The sequence below is a fragment of the Solea senegalensis genome, linkage group LG21, assembly GCF_019176455.1.
Source record: "Solea senegalensis isolate Sse05_10M linkage group LG21, IFAPA_SoseM_1, whole genome shotgun sequence".
Lineage (NCBI taxonomy): Eukaryota > Metazoa > Chordata > Actinopteri > Pleuronectiformes > Soleidae > Solea > Solea senegalensis.
In genome coordinates this window covers 12,468,746-12,489,527 of record NC_058040.1, presented here as the reverse complement: position 1 = coordinate 12,489,527, position 20,782 = coordinate 12,468,746, and the positions used below count along the sequence as shown (strand labels likewise).

The following is a 20,782-nucleotide window of genomic DNA, read 5'->3' as shown; positions in this document are numbered from 1 at the left end:
GTAGTAGTAACTATATTCCAAAGCCTTGGCTCCTGCAGTTACCCCATAAAAACACTGGGGGCGCGCAAGGCTCCGCATTTTCTTTTTTTTTTGTGCAATAAAACTCCCTGCATTTATAAGTCATGCGAAACAAATCCTTATTTTTTCTTCTTCTAATATTGCCTGATATAAAACAAAGAAGGTGGAAAACAGATGATGAAGACACACACAGACAGAGAGAGAGAGAGAGAGAGAGAGAAGGAAGCACAAGTAGGAGGAGGTTTAGAGAGGAGGAGGAAAAACATGCAGTGACAAGAGACAGAAAGAGAAAAAAATACATATATATCATGCTGAGAGTTGGTTTGGTTGTAGTGTGTGTGTGTGTGTGTGTGTGTGTGTGTGTGTGTGTGTGTGTGTGTGTGTGTGTGTGTGTGTGTGTGTGAAATAAACTGTCCCCAATGAGGATGCAGGGACTGCATCTTCTGATCTGTGTCTGTCAGGCTACATAGAAAATAAGAGACAGTATAGTAAAGTATACTGTGGATCATCACAAGACAAACAGGGGAATCTTTTCAGACTCCAAAAAAAAAAAAACGTGGCTGAGTGGTGAGACAGCTGAACAACTTTGAGAATACTTTATAGTCGAGGTAGCTGGCAAAAGGCAACCAAACAAAGTCCTTTAAATGGGAGAGAGGAGGTGGAGGGTGTGGGGGAGGGTGGGGGTGTAGTCCTCTTGAGGGTCAACAGGCTTTAACCGAGAGGAGCGGGGAGGGAGGGAGGTTAGGGATGGGGTTTGGGCAGGTTTACCTCCACACAGGGGACAGTTTATATACTACGAGTCTGAAGCAGCTTGAGTCACGCTATAGATATTCTCCCACACTCATAGATATTTATATATAATTTTTTTTTCTTTTCTTTAAAGAAGAACAACAACATATTCGGACTAAAAAAAAAAAAAAAAATCTTCTCAATGTACCTTCATAAATAAAGAAAAAAAAACCCAGCCTGCTTTCACAGTGATGACTAGGATGTTAATAAAATACTGAAAGGAGATTATAAAGTGATTTCCAAATGCAACTCTCTCTCTCTCTCCCTCTGCCTTTCTCTCCCCCTCTCTCTCTCTCTCTTATCTTTTTTGATACAAAAGCGAAAGCAGCGGTATTTTTTTTGTTTTAGTAACACAATGACCATTGGCAAAGTAGTCAGCACTGGCCTGAAAGGTTGGACGCCAGCATGGCAGGATCTGCTTGCAGTAATAGGCACCGCGCATTCTTGCTACTGTCTCTTTTCTCTTAACCAAAAACAAACAAACAAAAAAAACAAAGTAAAGCTATTGTGTACAGTACTTCACAACATCGATGAAGTCAGTTGTTGTTACATAATGATTACACATCTGGAAAAGCGTGTTGGATAGCCATAATGCCGCTCTTTAAAGTAACAAAAAAATAGATTCTTAAAAGAAAATAATAGACCTCTGGTAGCCAACAGAGGGCAACCCTTCTTCTCTTGTTCATGTGTCTTCCCTTTCAGATATTCCAGCATGCAGCCATGTAGCATCAAGTGCCGTGTTTCATATACAATAACTTAAAAGAAAGAGAGGAGAAAAAAAAAGGATTTTACAAGTGAACAACGAGGAGGAAAACAGGTCAAATCTGCGCCTTCTCCACAAAGACTGTACTGAGGATGATGGGAGGTCGTGGATAATAACGCAAAAATAATAAAAGAGAAGAAAACTGGGCCATCTGCACTCTTGAGTCCAAACACACACGTGATTCACAGACACTGTGTGTTCTTACAGTGGACCACACGACCCTAGAGTAGACACATTCAAGAGGAAAGCTTTAGTACCAACAAACTCACCGCAATGGCGTTTTCTTTTTTTTTTGAGAGAGAGATTCGTGTTGACGCGCTGTGAAAAGTGTGGACCATGTGGTGGCTTCACTCAGGAGTGCAGAGAGACACTGAGTCCTGTTTGGTTTTTTTTTTTACAGTGAGGGAAGATTATTGTGCAGATCTGTTCTGTATTTCCTTTTTGTTGTTTTGTTTTGTTTTGTTTTCTTGACATAATTTGGCACATCTATGTAGATGATGGCAGTTTGAGCCTGGCTTTCCCATGTGTTGCAGTTTTATTTTCCCACTTGTGGCTGTTGATTTTGTGATTTCTTAATTCTTTCTTTCTATTTCTTTTTCTTTCTTTTTTTTACCTGACAGCAGAGACAGATCACCGGGCGCCAGATGAGTACTTGGCCTTGGTGATGAGGTATAGCACAATGTCTTGGTGGCCCCCGAAGGCAGCGATGTGTAAAGCGCTCCACCCTTCCCTGTTGGCCAGTCGTATATCTGCGCCAAACTTCACCAGCAGTTTTACCAGCTCCAGGTTCCCGTCTATGACGGACTGGTGGAGGGCCGTTTGTCCCTCCGGCCCAAAGGAGTTGACGTTGAACTCGCAGTTTGTCATGTTCTGCAGCAACGAGTGCAGCTCCTTGGTGTTGCCCTTCTTTACCGCCTCCTGGAAAACCCTCTGCGGCGCGGAGCAAGTCGACACATCCCCCTGGCTCATGGTTGCAGCTCGCTGAATGGTGGCGAACCAGTAATCCTGCGCTGGACACTAAAGCTGATGATAATAATAACGATGATGATGAGGACGATGATGATGTCTTCTTCTCCCTGTTGAGCGTCTATGGTCTGGTAACAATTCCACAGTTACGCACTGGATTGTAGCCAGTTATTAAGGCACTTTTAAGAACTAATAAAGGAGGGGGAATTAATGTATATATCCCAAAAAGGACAATAGAGGAAATAACACACTCGGTGTGCAAAAAAAGTTAATATTTGAGAGATCCTAAAATCCCTAAAACATTAAAAGGGGGCTCTCAAGTGGTCCAGGAGCCTGTAAATATAGTTTCCCCTCTGTAGCAGCAGCAGGTAGCCTAAGGCAGGGGATGGCGATGTCCACTATCCACAGGGAAGCCTCCTCCTCGGTGCTGGGTCCCCGCAGGTTTTCCTTAAACGGTCCCACCTGTTTCCTGGCTTCGCGTCCCGGCTATATGTCGCTGCTCCAGTGGCCAGGGTGTCTGAGAAAGACAAAAAAAAAGACAAGAACGGTCCGCGTGAATCCCGACTCCACACCTATAGACCGCGAGACACCATACATTCCGACACATCCAAGAGTAAAGGACGGAGGGGCACAGAGAGCTCCGTGCGCACGCTTTTACGCACGCACTCGCCGCTCGAGTTCGCCCTTAAACGTGTCTGGAAATGTAGTCCGCTGCAGATGTGTGGCTTACCTGTGACAGATGGACGGGTCCGTGGCGACGAAAACGATAGAAATCCACCGTGTGGCCCTGCCTGTGTCCTCCTCCGTGCGGTCCGTGTGAGTCTCTGCCCAGCGCTGCGCTCAGGGGGAATATTTTACGCGTTCTTTATATGCATGACAATACCTTCCCAAAGAATCAACTGTGGAGGAATGGGCGGAAACCCGGGGAGGTTATAGGCTGCCGGCTCCGTTAGTGGGAGGGACCAGGACCCTGTGAATTCAGAGCAAAAGGGGGTGTGGTGAGGTCCACCGAGGAGAAGGTGGGGGTGGGTTTGGGATGGGGGGTGGGAGCCAAATGTTGCTGCAGAAATATTAAACAAGCCGCCCGCAGCAGTATGATGGTGGTGAGCTCCCATATCCGATCTCCAGTAGCCGACCCCAGGAAGTGGACTCAAAGTCAGAGGCACGATGCTGTCAGAGCAGTGAACCGCTGAGAAAACGGACACGTTGTTAAAAAAAAAGGGGATCATCCAACTGTGGATTAAACAACACCAACAAGAAGTTTGAAACAAAACAAAAAAAGTTCAAATCTCATTGGCAGGGGACGTAAACATGGACTCCCTGGCAGCGGCGTGGGTTTTACGCACTGTGAAAATACAGCAGTGATGAGGATTGTTTTTTATTTTACATCCATAATACGTCTTTAATAAACATCTATATTATATTGGGCTGAAAGAGCTGCACACACATGGAATACAACAGAGATGCTGCTTTAGGGTTTTGTCCAAACATCTAAGAATGTTTTAAATTTAAATGGTGTAAAAGGCCAAAGAAAAGTTAGAAGAATTTTTGAAGACTCAGACAGAATCCCCTAAAAGTCTCACAGTGAGTCATGATTAAAAGCCTTGAAACGGACCGGGGGTCTCTCTCTGTCTCCACATAAAAACACATCCGTGGCGGCTGTTGTTGAAATCATAAACTGCGAATATATTCCAGTTGTTTTTAAAATGACTAAACGACGTGGGACCTCAAATAACAAAAGCCCTGCGCCACTTCCTTTTTGCACGTGGAAAAAAAAAAGGTGACGCTGTGCGCAGATTGACGCGCCGCTCAGCTGCCTCCGCCTGCACCGTGGGAACTGGGCGCCTGTGCGCGCGCGCGCGCGTGTGTGTGTGTTTATGTGTGAGTGTGTGAGCGAGGACAGAGAAACAGAGAAGTGATGAGAGACACAGATAGAGAGAAACGCAGCTCTGCATTCATGTGAACGTGTCGTGTTTGCGCACAGGCAGAGCGGGGAAAGCGACTGAAATGAGTGCGGAAACCGCAGCAGCAGGTACACATGTCAGGCCCTCGCGGGGCCGTTTGCTCCATTTGAGCATGTGTGTGTAACACTTCTCTGTGCTCGGATGGTTTGGCAGGTTTCACACTGTCCTCCTTTTCCCACACTCTGAACTGTACATTTGGCGCACGTCTGTGGCTGCGCGAGCGTGTGTGTGAGTGTCACAGTGCGCCGAACCTGCATGCGCGTCAGCGTGGGAGAGACAGCATCACACATCCCACAATCGAGGTCGCAACCGAAAATATGCACAGCACAAAATCTAGGTCTCTGCACTTTACTTTCATTTATTTCTTTTTCTAGCAACTTTTACTTTTACGCCACTATATTTCTTCTAACTTTGTTACTCGTTACTACCAAAGAAGAAGAAGAAGAGTTGGGTAATGGTCTGTTTTTCTAGTCTTGATGAGCTGCTTTACTTTGCCATCAAAGTCACTTCAACTTTGACTTCAACACGGGGTTAAGTGTCTTGCTCAAGGACACATATAGACTAGCAAGGCCAGGAATTGAACCCACAACCTTCCAGTTGTCCTACCACTGAGCCACCATGGCTCAATCCTTACTCCTCACTTTTTTAATACTTTAACTTCTAAAAAAAAGTAAGTACATTTTGTATCAGAAATTTACTTTTGACACGTAAATGTCATGTACTTGAAGTACTTTTACTTAAGTAATATAAAAAAAAGTGACTCCAAGTCATTTTCCGGGAACATACTTGTACAAGGTACTTTATACAAGATTGCACAATATAAATAATCAACACATTCAAGTGGAAATGTGGCAGAGACTTGACTGTTTTTTTCAATTCAGAGACACTCTGCAGACACTGAAGACATTTTCAGTTTAATAGGTCAATTTAAAGTCAAAAACCAGGTCACCTGGAGGTTTACAACCACATCATCTTTTAACACTGAAATTATTATGACACACACAGAGTGCAAAATCTTATCATCTCCTTAAACTACAGCCTCAGAAAATCAACTTTTTGACTTATGCAGCTCACAGACAGACACGAGCAAAAACATAAACCAGTGTGTGTCCTAATGGCGACATATTTGACTTTGAAGGATGAGTAATAAATATGGCTCAAATCAAGTCAGAGCTGTACTCATCGTTGTATGGTGTGTTTGTGTTCTTTGTGATATGTCTGTTGTGATGTTTGTGTGTTTTTATAATGTATTTTACACACAAAAGCCTCAGGGACTGGAGTTGTGAATCAGCAATTGCTATAAAATCAGCTCCATGTCTTGGAACTAAGTTAAACAGCATCGTCCCTTTGAAATGAACAAATAAAACGATACCTCCAAATCATCCTCCTTTAATTAGCTATGCCAAGACACCTCATCTCTTTCTTTTTTAAGTTTTTGAGTTGTGTCCACTTTTATGAAGCAGAGGTTAAACGACAATAACTCTTTTCATAACAACTTTATTAAGTTTAAGCATATATAATTGAATACAGTTTAAGTTAATTTACAGTCTTGCCATTTCCACAAGCTTTTTATTTTCCCACGGTCGTTGCGTGGTATGGTTTTATGTTTGTTAATCATCTCTTGAATGTACTGTAACTGTGGCTAGTGTTGCTATCGGCAACTTTTGAACACCAACCTGAGCTAAAATACACTGTAACCTGACACCTGCCTGTCAGTCAAAGGAGAGGAATCCCTTCTAACTAACATACAATGTGATATTTACCAAAGACTTTAGACCCTTGACTCTAGCGATGGAGTATAAATACATTTTGTAGAGGTGACTGTGATTCATAGATGCATCTGCAGGTGACTTTGTGTGTCTGTGTGTGTCTGTGTGTGTTCGTGTGTGTGTTTGTGTGTGTGTTCTGCCAAGTTTTTGTTTGTTCCTGTGCAACAAGTGGCCTGCAGCTGCAAATGCTCCAAAACAAGTACATGGAGTGGCTTTGAGTCACTCATAGATATGTGGTGAATATGTAGGCGACCACAGCACATGTGTGTTCCTCTCATTATTTTTAAACACCACTGGTCTCTATATGAGCACAGAGGACGCTGTAGTGTACATACTAACATGTGCATGATGGTCTTGTTACTTTTCAGATAATTATGGCTCATATTAGGCAGGATATATATAACAGGATATATTTTACGTAACTGTGTGATTTTAATTCATCTTGTTTGTAAAGTGTCCTTGAGTGACCTGAAAGGCGCTTTTAAATTAAATGTATTATTATTATTATTATTATTATTATTATTACATAGGTGTGTACTTGTTTTTCTATCCTCTTTGGGTCCTTTTCTGGCATAAACACTGACCTCGTCAGAGCCAGCAGTCCTCATGGACACAAAAACGTGGTCCTAATGAGGCAGAACCTCATTTCTGAGGACGTTTGGAGCCAAGATTTGAATTGCGGTTAGGTCAAGTTTGGGTATTAACTGGTCAGTGTTAAGGTTAAGGGATCGTGCTTTCTTTCGGCTGCCACATGAATGGGGGTCAACGCAGAGTCCTTAAAAGGATAGCTGCGCGGACCTGTGTGTGTGTTTAAGGTTACTGAATGGTGCAGAACATCTTCTAGAGAATTAGAAACATCTGTCCGCTATCAGAGCTTTGGCTACAGTGCGTTTGGACACTTGGAAAACATTTGCGCAGACCGCAGGAGCCAAATGTTTCTGCGAGTGGATGAGTTTCTCCCCCAAACTCTGTGGCATTTGCGCACCAGTACCACCCCCACCCCAACTCTCTCTCTCGCTCTGTGTCTCCCTCTGTCTCTCTCTCACCCCCAACTCCTGGCTCCTGTGTCTCTCTAATGTTTGTCTGGAAAGTTTCCAAACCAGATACATTGTTGAGAAATAAAATACTTTGATTTCAGATAAGTTATGTTAAGTATCTGTTACCACGTTACTCGTGTCAGCTAAGAAAAGAAAAGAAAAAAAAAGAAGAAGTTCACTTCTGACGGACCAAGAACGCATTCCAAGCTGCGTAAATGCGCACGCAAATCGCACTCTGTTAAGACACTTTTGGGTGACCTGGGCACAGAGGGTGCGCCAACTCTCCAAATCCAAAATGTATAAAGTAATCACACGCACGCAGATAATACGCGTCTATTCTGCTTGTATTTGTGCAGCCGTATCTCCATTCCTTTGCAGCTTGTTGATGAATAAGACGTGTGCTTTTTTCTGTTTTTTTTTTTCCAGCAACAAAGAAAGACAAAGAAGTCATTTTTGCGTGTGTGTGCGCGCAGGGACGCGTTTTGGCGCCTGGAGCCGAGCAGCCTGAGCCAGACAAGCCAGGAGGAGCCTCTCCCCGTGCCGTCGCGTCCCAGCCTGGGATGCTGTGAGGCTGCATGTCGCTGGAGACTAGAGGAGGAGTCCGGGAAGAGAAAGAGGAAAGTAAGAAAGAAAGAAAAAAAAAACGTACACAGAGCAGAAGATAAATGTGAAACTGTCATGTAAAAATGTCTATTTTTCATCATTACGCAAAATAATTTTTTATCATTCATGCCAGAGAGAGAGAGAGAGAGAATGTGTGTGTGTGTGTGTGTGAGTGAGTGCGAGAGAGAGAGAGAGAGGTGACGTTTTACCGGGTGGGAGGGGCTTATGAATCCAATTCATTCCGGGTACCACGTGTCCTCAGAGCGTGGGAAAGAGGCGAGCTTTTCTTCCCAGCAAAGAAAGAGCAAGGATCAAATAACACGGTGCTGCAGCAGAAATCTCGCGCTCTTCTCTGAGAGAGAGAGAGCGAGAGAGAGAGAGAGGGAGAGAGGGAGAGAGAGAGACAGCCCTGCGACCACCCGGACAAGGACGGGACAGGGCAAACAGAAAGGGGCTTTATTTGGGAGCTTGGGTTTCGACTCAATTCACAGCAATAAAAATACTTACAGGGAGCTTAATGTTACTGTATTCTTACGCAGCCTGCTTTAAAAAGAGACATGGCAGCCAGCCAGGGTGGTTCTGTACTCCTCTATGTATGTTTGAGCAAAAACAGGGCAGGAGCAGTCATAAATACAGCTACAGGAGCCTACGCCACTAAAGAAAACAACAATCTAAATGTGTACTATTTAGGCTTTTCAGGCTTAATCCCGGCAGTCAGTTGTTTTCTGCTGGTCAGATTGTGCACCGCTTTTTCACCCCCACCGCACCTGGAAGTCGGATGTGGAATCATTGAAAACAGCTGGAGGTCAGCTTTCCTGACATGCATGAGTCAGTGAAACTGAACTGTACTCTCACCATCACTTATTATCATTATTATTATTATTATTACAATGTTGCCTACACTTGAATAAAAACACCTCTGTGTGTCTGCTGTGGAGAACACCTGTGGTCATTGTGTGTCCTCCACCAGCACGACACTCGCTTTTGTCTACTTGGATATTAAAAGAAAATCAGGAAGAACATAGTATGACTCCAGACCTGTTTGATGCCCGAATCAGCCAGTGTTTCAAATGCAAATCAAAACAAAAGATCCCACTCGGATTTCCAGCAAGGTTAGAATAGTTTCTGATCTTTCATTTTTCATTTCGTTTTGACTTGTTTGAGTTAGTTTTACTTAGTTTTTTGCTTGTTTTTACGTTGTTGTTTTTGTTGGAAATGCTTAGTTTTAGTTTTTATTATTAGTTTTATTTTTTTGTAATATGATGCAAGATTCAAAAGGGTATCGTGTCTCAAATGCAACCTCGCAAAATTGCAGGCAGAGAAAGAATAACAACATTTTATATGAACCCAAAAGGATTAAGTATGGAATTAATTTACAGAGACGAGAACTAAGCACATTTTCGCTACAAGTCAGTAGTTTCAGTAAGTTATCGGCATTTTTTTAACTCTGGTTTTATTTCTATTTCATTTAACCTTTTAGTTTTGCTTATTTTGTTCATAAAGATAGTGAAAGATAAAGAAAGATAACTACATAACTACAATAACCTTGATTTCCAGGTCACCAGTGAAACTAACTGGTCAGAATTACTTTGTAAAAAAGAAGCTACAGTTAACAATTAACTTAAAACTTATTAATATTTACAGAGTCATGTTGAATGAGAGCATAGATATATCACAATGTGCCAACCAGTGCTTGTGATTATGCATCAGTGAATGTCAGTAACAACAAATGGTTGTATTATTGGAATAAAGTTGGTGCTGATGCCTCTTATTTGTCTCAATACCGTCACCGTCCCGTCAATTTTACATTTAAGAATCATGAGTTAACCCGTCATACTTTCACAGGACGGACATAAAAGACATTTTGTTCGAGACAGCGAGTGGGACAACCTATAGCTGTTAGATGTAAGCGCAGGGATCAGCAGGTTCACACCATCTCGCGCCAGCACCAAACAATGAACAGTGAGCGTCACCGCCACGGCCACACACGCCCACTTTTGTTACATTATTCTTCAGAAATGACAATACTTGATAATGTCTCCACTGATAACTGCATCACGAGTGGTGTAACGTTACGTTCTTCAACACACAAAGGTTCAATGCCTATGTTCTGCTTCAACTAGTGCTGACCCAACATTCAGAGACCTTTCACTAATGCTGCGTTTCCATTGAGCCATTGAGCGCAGTTCAGTCACACAAGGATGGACAGCTACAGTTCATAAATAGCATTATACCATGTACCACATGATAACAATGCTCTACATGTGATTTTGCACATAAAATTGGGATGATGCGGTGTGGGCAACTGTCTTGATTTGATATTAATAAGACAGAAATAGAATATACAGTCAATTTTGGAATCCTAGGTCGGGGGTTTGTGAAGTTGCTTCAACTTTCTGAGTTGGAAATGTGACTTGAGAGGGAGTTCTTGTTTAAATGTCCGACCAGGAACCCTGAAATTCCGAATTCTGATTATAACCATTTGTGTTTTCCCAGCCAAGTGAGACAGTAAAGATTGATTCTTTTGGCAAAAGCTGCACCATTTAATGTATAAATGCTGAAAAGTGTATTACTCTACTTGAGAACACTCAGCATTGGTGTTTAACTGTGGCTCTTTCGCTGAAAGTTAAGTGATCGATAAAATATCACAGAGTGCACATCTGGTTTCATGAGCGTTAAAAAGACTCAAACTCAACCCTCCATCGTCCACATACGCTTGTGTCGAATTTTCCACACATACGCGACGTCCTCAAACTTTCTCAGGCGATCCCATTTTCTGCAATTACACAAATCCACCGTGGGATTTACGAGCAAAGGAGAGTAAGTGAGGGAGGTATGAGAAAGTATGGATGGATTCAGGTGGTGTGTGTGTGTGTGTGTGTGTGTTGGGTTACTCTGTGACCTGCCAGCTCTGGAGCCTTGAGGCAGAAAACCCCCACACAGACATCAGTCCAGCCTGAAAATGATCTCATCAATCTGTCCAAACGATTTTGACATTTTTCTCATGCATACATAAAGGAAATTAAGACGTAAAGTTTATTGTCACATCTTTCACCGAACAAATTAAAAACGTATATACATGTTATCGCCGAGCGCGAAGGGATACAGTACGACATAATACAGTACGCAGTAGAACAGAGTTCTGTCATCACCTCACAGTAGCTTTTAAATCAAAGCAATAAAAACGATAATTGAACAGATGGAACATCAGTGCATTCAACTTCTGTTCTGTTGAGGAAATCGGAGATTTCACAATGTCACTGGTTATAAAAATGTGATAATCACTAAAACTAAAATAAAACTACGAGGTCAACATGTATGACTTATAATAACACAACAGTTATAAAGTGTTCTTCTAGTGAAGAAACATAGCCTGAGATAAATTTACATTCTTTAAGGCTATTTCATTAAAATGATGACAAATTAAGAGAAAACATAAGTGTTTCTTCTAATAATAATTTCCAGCAGCAACTTAACCCTTTCTTTTTGGTGATGTTAACTCTGTGTCTCTACATGAGTCCGTCAGTGGTGCTGTGTAACTGAATCAGCGTCCCCGTCCGCTATCTGCAGGACCTCCTGAAACATGGAGAGGACGCGGCCAAAGTGAGAGCCTTCCCAGAACACCTTGCCACATCTGGTGCACACATAGAAGAGCGCTATCCTCTGCAGGAGGGTCGGCGGCACGGTGTGGAGCTGTATGGGCGCCCCCCCGGGAAAGGTCATGGTATCGGGGTCCAGCTCTGAAAGGAGGGCCCAGCGACACTGAAGGGCATACCTTGGGAGTTCAGGGGTCGCGCTGGTGGTCAAGATGTCACCGCAGTTCTCCTCTTCCTGTTGACGGGACGTCTGTTGTGAGCGGTCGGTGTCAGTGTCCGGATCCTGCAGGAATCCTACAGACAGAGCATGACCATTTTGTGACTTCTTAAAAAAGTATTATTAACTGCAGGGTTAATGGCGTGTAAACACATCCTGTAAACAGGAAGCTGATTCTCTCCTCTGTAGTTGCTTGATTAGTTTCTATTGAAAAACAACAATAAGTAAGCAAGGATTTTTCTTTTTATGAGACCTGAGAACGAGCTAAAACTGAAACTGAGAGCTTTTTTGTTATGCTAATAGCTAAAACAGTCGTGGCTGACGAGAACCAATCAGGAAGTCAGTGCTGGTAATCATGCATCACCGTCTCTAAAGGTCGCAGTCTTTGTCTACCTTTACTGAAACTGATCTCAGGAGTTTCCAAGTGAAAACAGAGCCAGCAGTGTTTTTAACCCTTTTTAACCCTTTTTTGCTTATTTTAACCATAAATGGGCCAGAAAATGTCCTGTGAGTAAGTGCTTTTGCCCATTTTTCCAGAATATCTTTCAGTATCTGGTGGATATTAACGATTTTTAAATGAAGAAAAACTAAATTTTATTTAGAAAAAAACATTGTGGTTGTACACAAACACCAGATTTTGCATGTCAAATTTGAACAGTATAACACATATTTAAAATAACATTTCTTATTTTAAATATGTCCAAAAGCAGGCCAAACAATTTCCAAATCTCTCCTCTCTGGTTACAAAGATTGGCCGATTCGCCTGCTTTCTGCAATAGTGTGAGTGAAATTACCGTAATAACCACATGTTGACTTTGACTTCCAACTTCTCATCTCTAAGAAATTGTTGGAATTTTTCCGATAGCACAAACTGCTGCGTAATTACAGTGATGCAAAGTGCGCTCCCACAAACACGCCGTCTTCGATATGCTCGCCGTTAAAGGGTTAAACTTCTCTGACTTTGGAGTTTCTAAATTTATACGCTTGTCAACAAAAACGAAATCGCATGGTATGAAGCCTCTGTAGTGCGATCAGGGTCAAGAGAAAATAGGCTGACCTTTCTGTGTAAGCATCTTGACCATGTCCTCCCTGGGCACTGCCACATACTGGTCACTGTTACAGGCCTGGACAGAGAAGAGATAAAAACAGTCGTCAGATCAAAGGTTGGAAGAAATGTTTGAGCTTTCACACGTCGTTTCAGCGCCACCAAAAATACAGAAGATTTCATACAAATTAAAATCACTTTCCACATTTCACAATGAAAGAACTGTAGTAAGCACCTGTTCAGTTCAGAGAAGGGTTAACTTAATTCCACAGAGCCAGATAACTTGTGTTGACCCATTCAGACTGATGGCAAACAGACCCCGTTTGTTGCTTTGGTGTGAAGGGGCCTAAGTGTTAGCGAAAGATCAAATCAGTGTGTGAGTGAGTGTGTGTCTCGACAGCAGCTACGCCTCAGTAACTTTCACGTGTCCGTGCCGTCCTCTCCCTCTCCTCAGTAAAGGTCTCCCCGGTGGGACATTAGTGACCTCTTGTTTGCCGGCCCCTAACATGCAAACACACACTCGTCTGTAAGCCGTCCTGACAGCACGTCAGTGCTAAAAGCCTTGTCAACACACCTGAGCTCCACCCAGCAAACAGCATTCCACTTAGAGGTGGGCTGCAAATCAAACCAGGCTTCACGGGCCTCACAAAAGCTTTAAGCTCACTCCGTCTTTATCCAGAAAATGTACAATGACGACGATGGCAGCAGTGGCAAATCGGAGGCGTACACCCAGCGGCCCGCCCAATTGCAGAGTTACGTCTCCTCTGTGTGCACATGCGGAGCGGTGTTTGCCTCTGCGGTGGCTGAGGTCAGGATACGAGAAAGTGGCTAGACACTGGAGGTGTGGGAACGGCAGAGGTGTCATCTCCTGTCTTGCCTGTGGGAATGAAGCTCATCTGTCCCTCAGTGAAATTCTGTGCTCTCCTCTTTGCAGCCTGACTTAATCCCACATAACACACACACACGGCATTTGCTTCCACTCATTTGGGCAGCCTTGACAAAGCATTATCCCTAACTTTAACCATAACCACGTAATGACTAACCATAACCACGACCAGTTCCTCAGAAATGAGGTTCTGCCTCTTTAGGACCAAACTCTGGTCTCCATGAGGAAGACGGGTCCTGACAAGGTCAGTGTTTATACCAGAAAAGTTCCTAAAACAAATACACACACACACACACCTATCTCATCAGAGTATGAAATTAGATTTGTGTCAACACTTTTCACGGAGCAAATAAAATATCGATTTAATAATTCAATAATATTGTATTTCATTGTTTGAAAACACACTTGTTCTTTGCGCTCCCTGGTTTGTACGACGGAGTATTAGGGCCACATTGAGAAAAAAAACTATTCACAGACTTCGAGAATAAAATCATACATTTACGAGATTAAAGTCGTAAATTTGCAAGAGAATAAAGTCGTAACTTTACGAGAATAAAGTCTTAATTTAAGAGAATAAAGTTGTAAACTCTCCTCTTCTAAAACAACAGGTTAGAATATTATGACTTTATTCTCACAAATTAAGACTTTTCTCAATGTGGCCCAAATACTCAGTCGTAGATTTGTTTTTTGCACCATGGTTTTTTGTTTGCAATTCTGATCGTGGGCGGGTCTTAGGAAGTTAACTGGTGATTGGCTGCTGAGATTTGGAGCAACAGCTCAATGGACCGTACGTATTCACGGGCTTGGAGTCGCTGTCCGTCTGGAACTCGTTCCCCAAGTTTTCCCAGGGTCGACATCTAACAAAATAATTCTGAGTATCTAACGTTTATAATCTGACAAACGTTAGACACTTACAATTATAAGTCCCAAAACAGCTCGCTGAATTTACAAGGAGAGCTAAAATGACTCGTCAAACTAGTCCTCGCAATGATGTGATTCCAAGTTAACATGCAAACACACACACAATAAATCCACGGACACTTCACGCGTTCACATTTCAAGTTATTGTAGTGTGCACACAAACCCGCATGCACACAAATGCTCAGGGACCGCGCTCATGGCTCACACATGCGAGTGCGGCGGCAGCAGCCAGGAAAACAGACCCAGCTATTTGCTCAGCTCAAAGTTTCCCAGAGTTGAGCAAGCCAGAACCTGCTCTGAACTCTCAAGGCTAAGCCACGGACAGACAGGCACACACGCACACTGCCTCACACACACGCAAACCTGGATGGAAATCATTCTATGGGTAATTAATCAAAACACAGGGAGATAAATATGCAGAGATCTATTAGTCACACACACACTGACACATACATGGACTCCAGTGAGACATTACACACATGTCACAGTGATATATTTAGTGACACAACAAATTTGTCGTCGGACATTAATGGCTCTCGTAGAAGATGACAAAATGAGCTTGGCTACTGTGGTGAGAAATTATATGTGAATGAACACAGATGGTAATCCTGTGGCTTCACCTAAGCCCTGGAAACATTGGTGACATTTGTTTTTCTGCTTTTGACTTCCCGCAGAATATGAAGATTTTTTCCTCCACAGTTTTAGGGCATGCGATTGTCACAGTAAACAAGCAAGGGATTAGGGCACACAGGTGCGACGTCAAATTGATTAAAAATGTGTCACGACACAACAAGCTCATCATAGCGAAGAGCAGAATGTGGCACTCTGTGCAGCCTGGTGAGCTTTAACTGCTACCATGTTACTGATATGTGCATTAATGTGTGTTCTTTGGCTGCACGTCCCTTCACTTGGCATCTGAACATGCCAATTTGAAATTCAATCCTCGCTTTAAGGCTTGACGGCGGCAAACTAAGGGTACAAAATAGCTCAGTAAAATCCACAATCATGAATAACACAATAATGCTTTTCTTTTTTTTTCCCCCTTTAAATTATTATTATTTACCCTTGCATAGCTTTTCAGTATTTGCTGTATTGCTTTATGTCCTAACTCTGTGCTTTGTTCTTTCTGCATTCTCACACTCCGTGTGGCCGCTGCAGAGAAAGAATGCTCCTTGCCGTGACAACAAAGGCTATCTAAAGTGTGATACTGTGTTTCAAAGGATGGGAGGTGGTGGAAAAAAAGAGGAGAGAAAGGGGGATAGTGGAAAGGAGGTAGGAAAGAGAGGGAGGAGGGGGTGGGTGGGAGATTTTTCCCTAATGTGCTCACACACACACACACACACACACACACACAGTGCAGTGGCTCTGTAGGCAGCTCCCATGGGAAAATGTTTGAGGGCCGATGTAGGTCACATGGTTGGAACAGCCAATTGGGCACTGGTGATTTGATTCAAATTGTGGTTAGTCAGGTAAGGGGCAGCGTGGGAACAGAGAAGAAGAGCAAGCACTGCATCATCATTTTCCTTTGAAAATGCTGTCTTTTTCCACTCAATGTGAACACTGACTCCTGATGAAGGTGAAACATATTCTATTGTCCAAGGTTGCTGTGGTCTAATAACATACACAACACAGTGTGTGTGCTTTTAACCCTTTAACACCTAAGCCTCAAAATGTCCATCTGGACTTTGTTTTTGTTTTTTAAATTATTTTAACCATAAAAGGGCCAGAAAATGTCCCGTGAGTAAGTGGTTTTGCCCATTTCTCCAGAATAAGTTAATATCTGGGAGTTATTTACAATTTACTACATGGTAAAATACTGTTTTAATGATTTAAAATGAAGAAAAACAAAGAGATATAGTTTTATTGATAAAAAACACTGTAGTTGTTAAATTTGAAATTTGAAAAGTAAAAAAAATTGGAAACTATACACCAGTGTTTTTTTCCAACTCTCTCTCCTCTGGTGACAAAGACGCTGATTTACCGGCCTCCTGCGACATCGCAAGTGAAATTACCGCAATAACCACATGTTGAGGCTTTGACTTGCAACTTCTGAAACAGCTATAATTTTTCCGATACTACAAACCGTTGTGCAACTACGGTAATGCAAAGTGTGCTTGTGCAAGCGTGTCGTCTGCAATACGCTTGGTGTTAAAGGGTTAAAGAAACTAAAATAACCCATAAATCCCTTGCTCTCATTAACCAATGCTTGGCATCTTTGCTTCCTTGTCTTACTGTTGAACAGATGAAATAATGAAGGTGTGACTCCACTGTAAGAGAGATGGTACGCTAAACTGGAAAAAAAGAACAGGCCCATGCTTACATAGAAATGACAAGTAAAGAGATGCAAGCAATTAATTTTTTTGTCTTGTTTTCCCACACAGTCATTTCATGTTTTGACTGCGTTTCAACCACTGCCAATCGTCTCCTCGATTTCAATTGGAAATATTTAACTTTGAGTGATCTCCCATTTTAAGAAGCCAACTTAATTTCAGTGCTGACAAGTTGTTGTTGTGTTGTAGCGTAACATTAAACCTGAACACTATTTGTCAAACTGCCAGAAGCCAAAGAGGTGAGAGCAGATCGGGGCAATCAAACGATTCATAATTACACAAAGTCATTTAAATCACCTCTTTGCTACTATTACTTTATTGTGCAGACTATATTAGATCTCAATTAGTAAATACATACATTTGAAATGCAACTAAATTCAGATTTTTAACGAAGGGCCGTGTAAAAAAAAATGGGATTTGCTAAAACAAGTAGGGAAATTATTCCGTTAATCAATCCATAAGGGAAGTTTGTAGGAGCACATTTAGCCACATGTATTGTTGATCCAGAGGTCTATAAAGGCTATAATGCATTTTCAATTTTTCAATCACGGAAATTTATTTAAAGAAGAGGTAAACGCAACAAACGCAATTTAATCAAAAAAGTTTATGGTAGTTTTGGCTAGAGTACTGCTAGCTATTTGTTTTTTGTTTGTTCTTTCAAATTAAAGTTCCAGTAAATATCTGTAAACCTTGAAACGAGGGCTTCTCTACTGCGGTGACCTAGTAAATGTACTTTCCCACAGGATCCTGACAGTGTCTGGCCAGTGTCTCAGCGCAAAAGTCTGAAATAATTACCAGCCCTGTTAACTAACCACTACCACCTGACAGCAACCTGAACTTGGACGACCACAACTGAGCCTGTCTGGGCTTGACATCACACACACCTTCCTCTGACTCACCTCACTCACACACATGTACAAACACACACACACACACACATACTTTCACATTCCACAAAAGCATGGAGAAGATGTAAAAACTCTCTCTCTCCCTCACACTCACACACACATACTTGCTTTAATCGTGTTGCACCCTCTCATTTCACCTGCATGAGACACAAATTATAGAGAAGACATAATTTCCTTCCTGATATTAAAGTCAACACAAATCATCCACTTAAGTTGTAAAAGTGAAAGCTTTTTGGCATTTGCGCGCACACACACACACTCACTACTTCATAAGGTACACCTGTTTAACTCCTTTGCTGACTCAAATATGTACACTGCAACCACCTTCAGCAATTCAGTGCGTTCAGGCACGTAGAAATGGACGAAGCGAATGCTGAATTAAGCATCAGAGGAGAAATGAAAGGTGATTTAAGGGAGGGACGTTGGTATGTTTGATAGTGCCAGACGAGACAGGCTGTTCTCTTTACGGAGAAGGGTACACAAAAAGAGGAAATATCCAGTGAGTGGCAGTTCTCATTGACAGCAGAGATCAGAGGAGGATGGCCAAACTCGTTTCCACCAAAGTCTTCATAGACCATCTCTGAACACTTCTTCAAGCAGATGTGTGGAAAAAAAACAGCAGCAGGAGATCACGATCACAAGACAACGGGTGTCACTCCTGCCACTTTATTAGGTGTCTCTTTACCTAATAAAGTGTCCAGTGAGTGTTTTGTACATATATTAAAATTAGAAAAAGGTTCTATGATTATTATGTCGGTCACATCCATCCTACATTGCCCCTATTAGGCAGAGAATGTCTTATTATTGACGATTATTTAGGTTGTGTTTATATATTTATAGCTTATGTGCTGCATTGTGTTTGTTTCATGTCAACTACTTTAGATTGGGAAGTGCATATTGTGAATTTATGAACATATTGTATTTGCAGTTGTAACTGTTGATCAACAGATAAGGAAGAGTTGTTCTACATATTATGTGGAACAACTTTCATTGAATTGAATGCATTACTTGCTCGAGCTCCACTTTCCACCATCTCCCACCTGCCACTCGGTCCCAACGTTTCTCCTCTTTTCTTCACCCCTTCTTCTCCCTCTTTATTAGAGCTCACTAAAACGAGTAATGAAGAAGATAATAGTCTGGAGTCCGGCAGATAACCATCTAGCAGTCACACAAATAGCACTAAAGCTCTCTCTTGTTTTGGCACAGTCAGTTCATTTGGATTTTTTTTTTTTAACCCACTCAACCTTCAACCTTCAACCTCCACCTCTATCTCTCCGTCTCCCCAGTGAAACCTGTGTCTTCGCTCTTGTTGAACGCCGTGATTGAAGCCTTCGCTACCCCCTTCCCAGTTTCCCCCTCCATTCTCCACCTCTCCTTCTCTCCGGTTGTCTCTCACCTCTAACCTCTTTCTTTCTCTCTTTCCATCTCCAAGTACTCTTTTTTTCTCTCCGTCTCTCTTCAGACACCAGATAGCTGGGGCCAGCCTAAGCCAAACAGCTCAAGAAAACAGCACGCTGAAAAGATCCATTGACAAAAGCGTTCAATGGGTCGATGGATTTTAAAGAGGGATAAAACAGCTCACGTAAAAAAAAACATAAAAAGCTGGATTAAACCGAAAGACAGCCTCTATTGATTTCTTGCGTTTTATGGGTTCAAATTAAAACAACCAGTCTAAACAAGTTTTACAGACAATGTGATCTGTGACACGAGGCATTCATCCCTTTGCACGACTGTTTTTCAACTGTAATATTATTTGATTTCAGTATCAGTGTTGGGTTGTAAAGACTCCAGAGTTCTGTTTTCAGAAGGTTAACCTCTAAATAGAATGGCTTGGAACTGCCTGTGTTAATAAGGACAACAAGCTGTTTGCGTTTTAGGAGCTAACCTATGTTTTAAACAATAACGGGATCATTGTTCATGGATGAAATCATATATGGACCCTTTCTAGTGCTGTTTGTAAAGTTTGTAAAAATGTACAAGAAAACTTAACCCTTTCACACCTAAGTAATGTTTTTTTCTTTGCTTATTTTAACCATAAAAGGGCCAGAAAATGCCCTGTAACTAAGTGCTTTTGCCCATTTTTCCACAACAACTTTCAATATCTGGCAGCTATTTACAATTTACTGCATGTTAAAAAATAGGGTTTTAACAATTTTTAAAATGAAGAAAAGCAACATTTTAAAAAGACACTGTTAAATTTGAAATTTGAACAGTATAAAACATATTTAAATTAACGTTTGTTAATTTAAATATATTTGTTTTAAAACAAAAAGGAAATTATGTACAGGTGTTTTTCCAAATATTTCCTCTATGGTGACAAAGACTCTGATTCGCCGGCTTCCTGAAACAGTGTGAGTGAAATTACCGCGATAACCACTTGGCTTTAACGCGCAACTTCTCGCGTAATTGCGATAATGCAGTGTCGTCTGCGATGCGCTCGGTGTTAAAGGGTTAATTTGAGCATACTCTTGGTTTGATCTTGGGAAATCCCATGTAGCAGCTGCTTGTTGTTCTGCACGTGTAATAAAACACAACTGTGGATTTTATCACAACCTACTAACAAGGATCAGGTGAGTGGAAGTGGCACCTGCTTTACTGCATGGAGTTGTGTGAAAAGCTTGCATCCTGTTTCCCTTTCGGAAAACACTATTGATGAGGAGCCAAATGGTGGGTTTTGTGCTTCTGTCATATGTGCAATAAAAAAAAAACCAAGTGGTTCTCTCAAATGCAGAGCATCGGCACAACTGTCTGTTAACATTTGTTCTTACGTCGCTGCAAACGCACCATTTGTCTGCATCGTGTGACGTTTACACACGTTTACATCCTGAAACTGTTTCGATATGCTGATTTTTCCCAGGCCTTCACTGCACCCGATCAACCCTATATTACGACATCCACAACATGCGCTAACAGTTCTCAAACTGTCACTACGCCCACACACAGCCCGAACAGAAATTCCTCCCACTCAAC

At 42.0% G+C, this 20,782-nt stretch overlaps 2 protein-coding genes and 1 long non-coding RNA gene across 3 annotated transcripts in view; 1 reads left to right on the top strand and 2 right to left on the bottom strand.

The window, feature by feature from the left end:
• Positions 1-2,157: 2,157 nt before the first annotated feature.
• nrarpa (NOTCH regulated ankyrin repeat protein a) lies at positions 2,158-3,453 on the bottom strand. The gene is made up of 2 exons (XM_044053532.1): positions 3,267-3,453; positions 2,158-3,053 (listed from the first exon to the last, which is right to left on the bottom strand). Exon 2 carries the CDS (start codon positions 2,537-2,539, stop codon positions 2,201-2,203), a length of 339 nt encoding a protein of 112 aa, XP_043909467.1. The 5' UTR covers positions 2,540-3,053; positions 3,267-3,453; the 3' UTR covers positions 2,158-2,200.
• A 4,031-nt stretch (positions 3,454-7,484) lies between these two features.
• On the top strand, positions 7,485-11,543 carry LOC122758199. Its single transcript, XR_006358128.1, has 3 exons — positions 7,485-7,603; positions 7,733-7,927; positions 11,480-11,543. It is a non-coding gene; the product is annotated as an uncharacterized LOC122758199 (long non-coding RNA).
• exd3 (exonuclease 3'-5' domain containing 3) overlaps positions 10,932-20,782 on the bottom strand; it is a 37,528-nt gene continuing 27,677 nt past the window's right edge. The window contains exons 20-21 of the mRNA XM_044012183.1: positions 12,780-12,846; positions 10,932-11,799 (exon numbers count right to left, since the gene is read on the bottom strand). Of these exons, the coding sequence (XP_043868118.1) occupies positions 11,432-11,799; positions 12,780-12,846 (435 nt within the window). The 3' untranslated portion in view covers positions 10,932-11,431. The remainder of the gene's footprint in view (positions 11,800-12,779; positions 12,847-20,782) is intronic.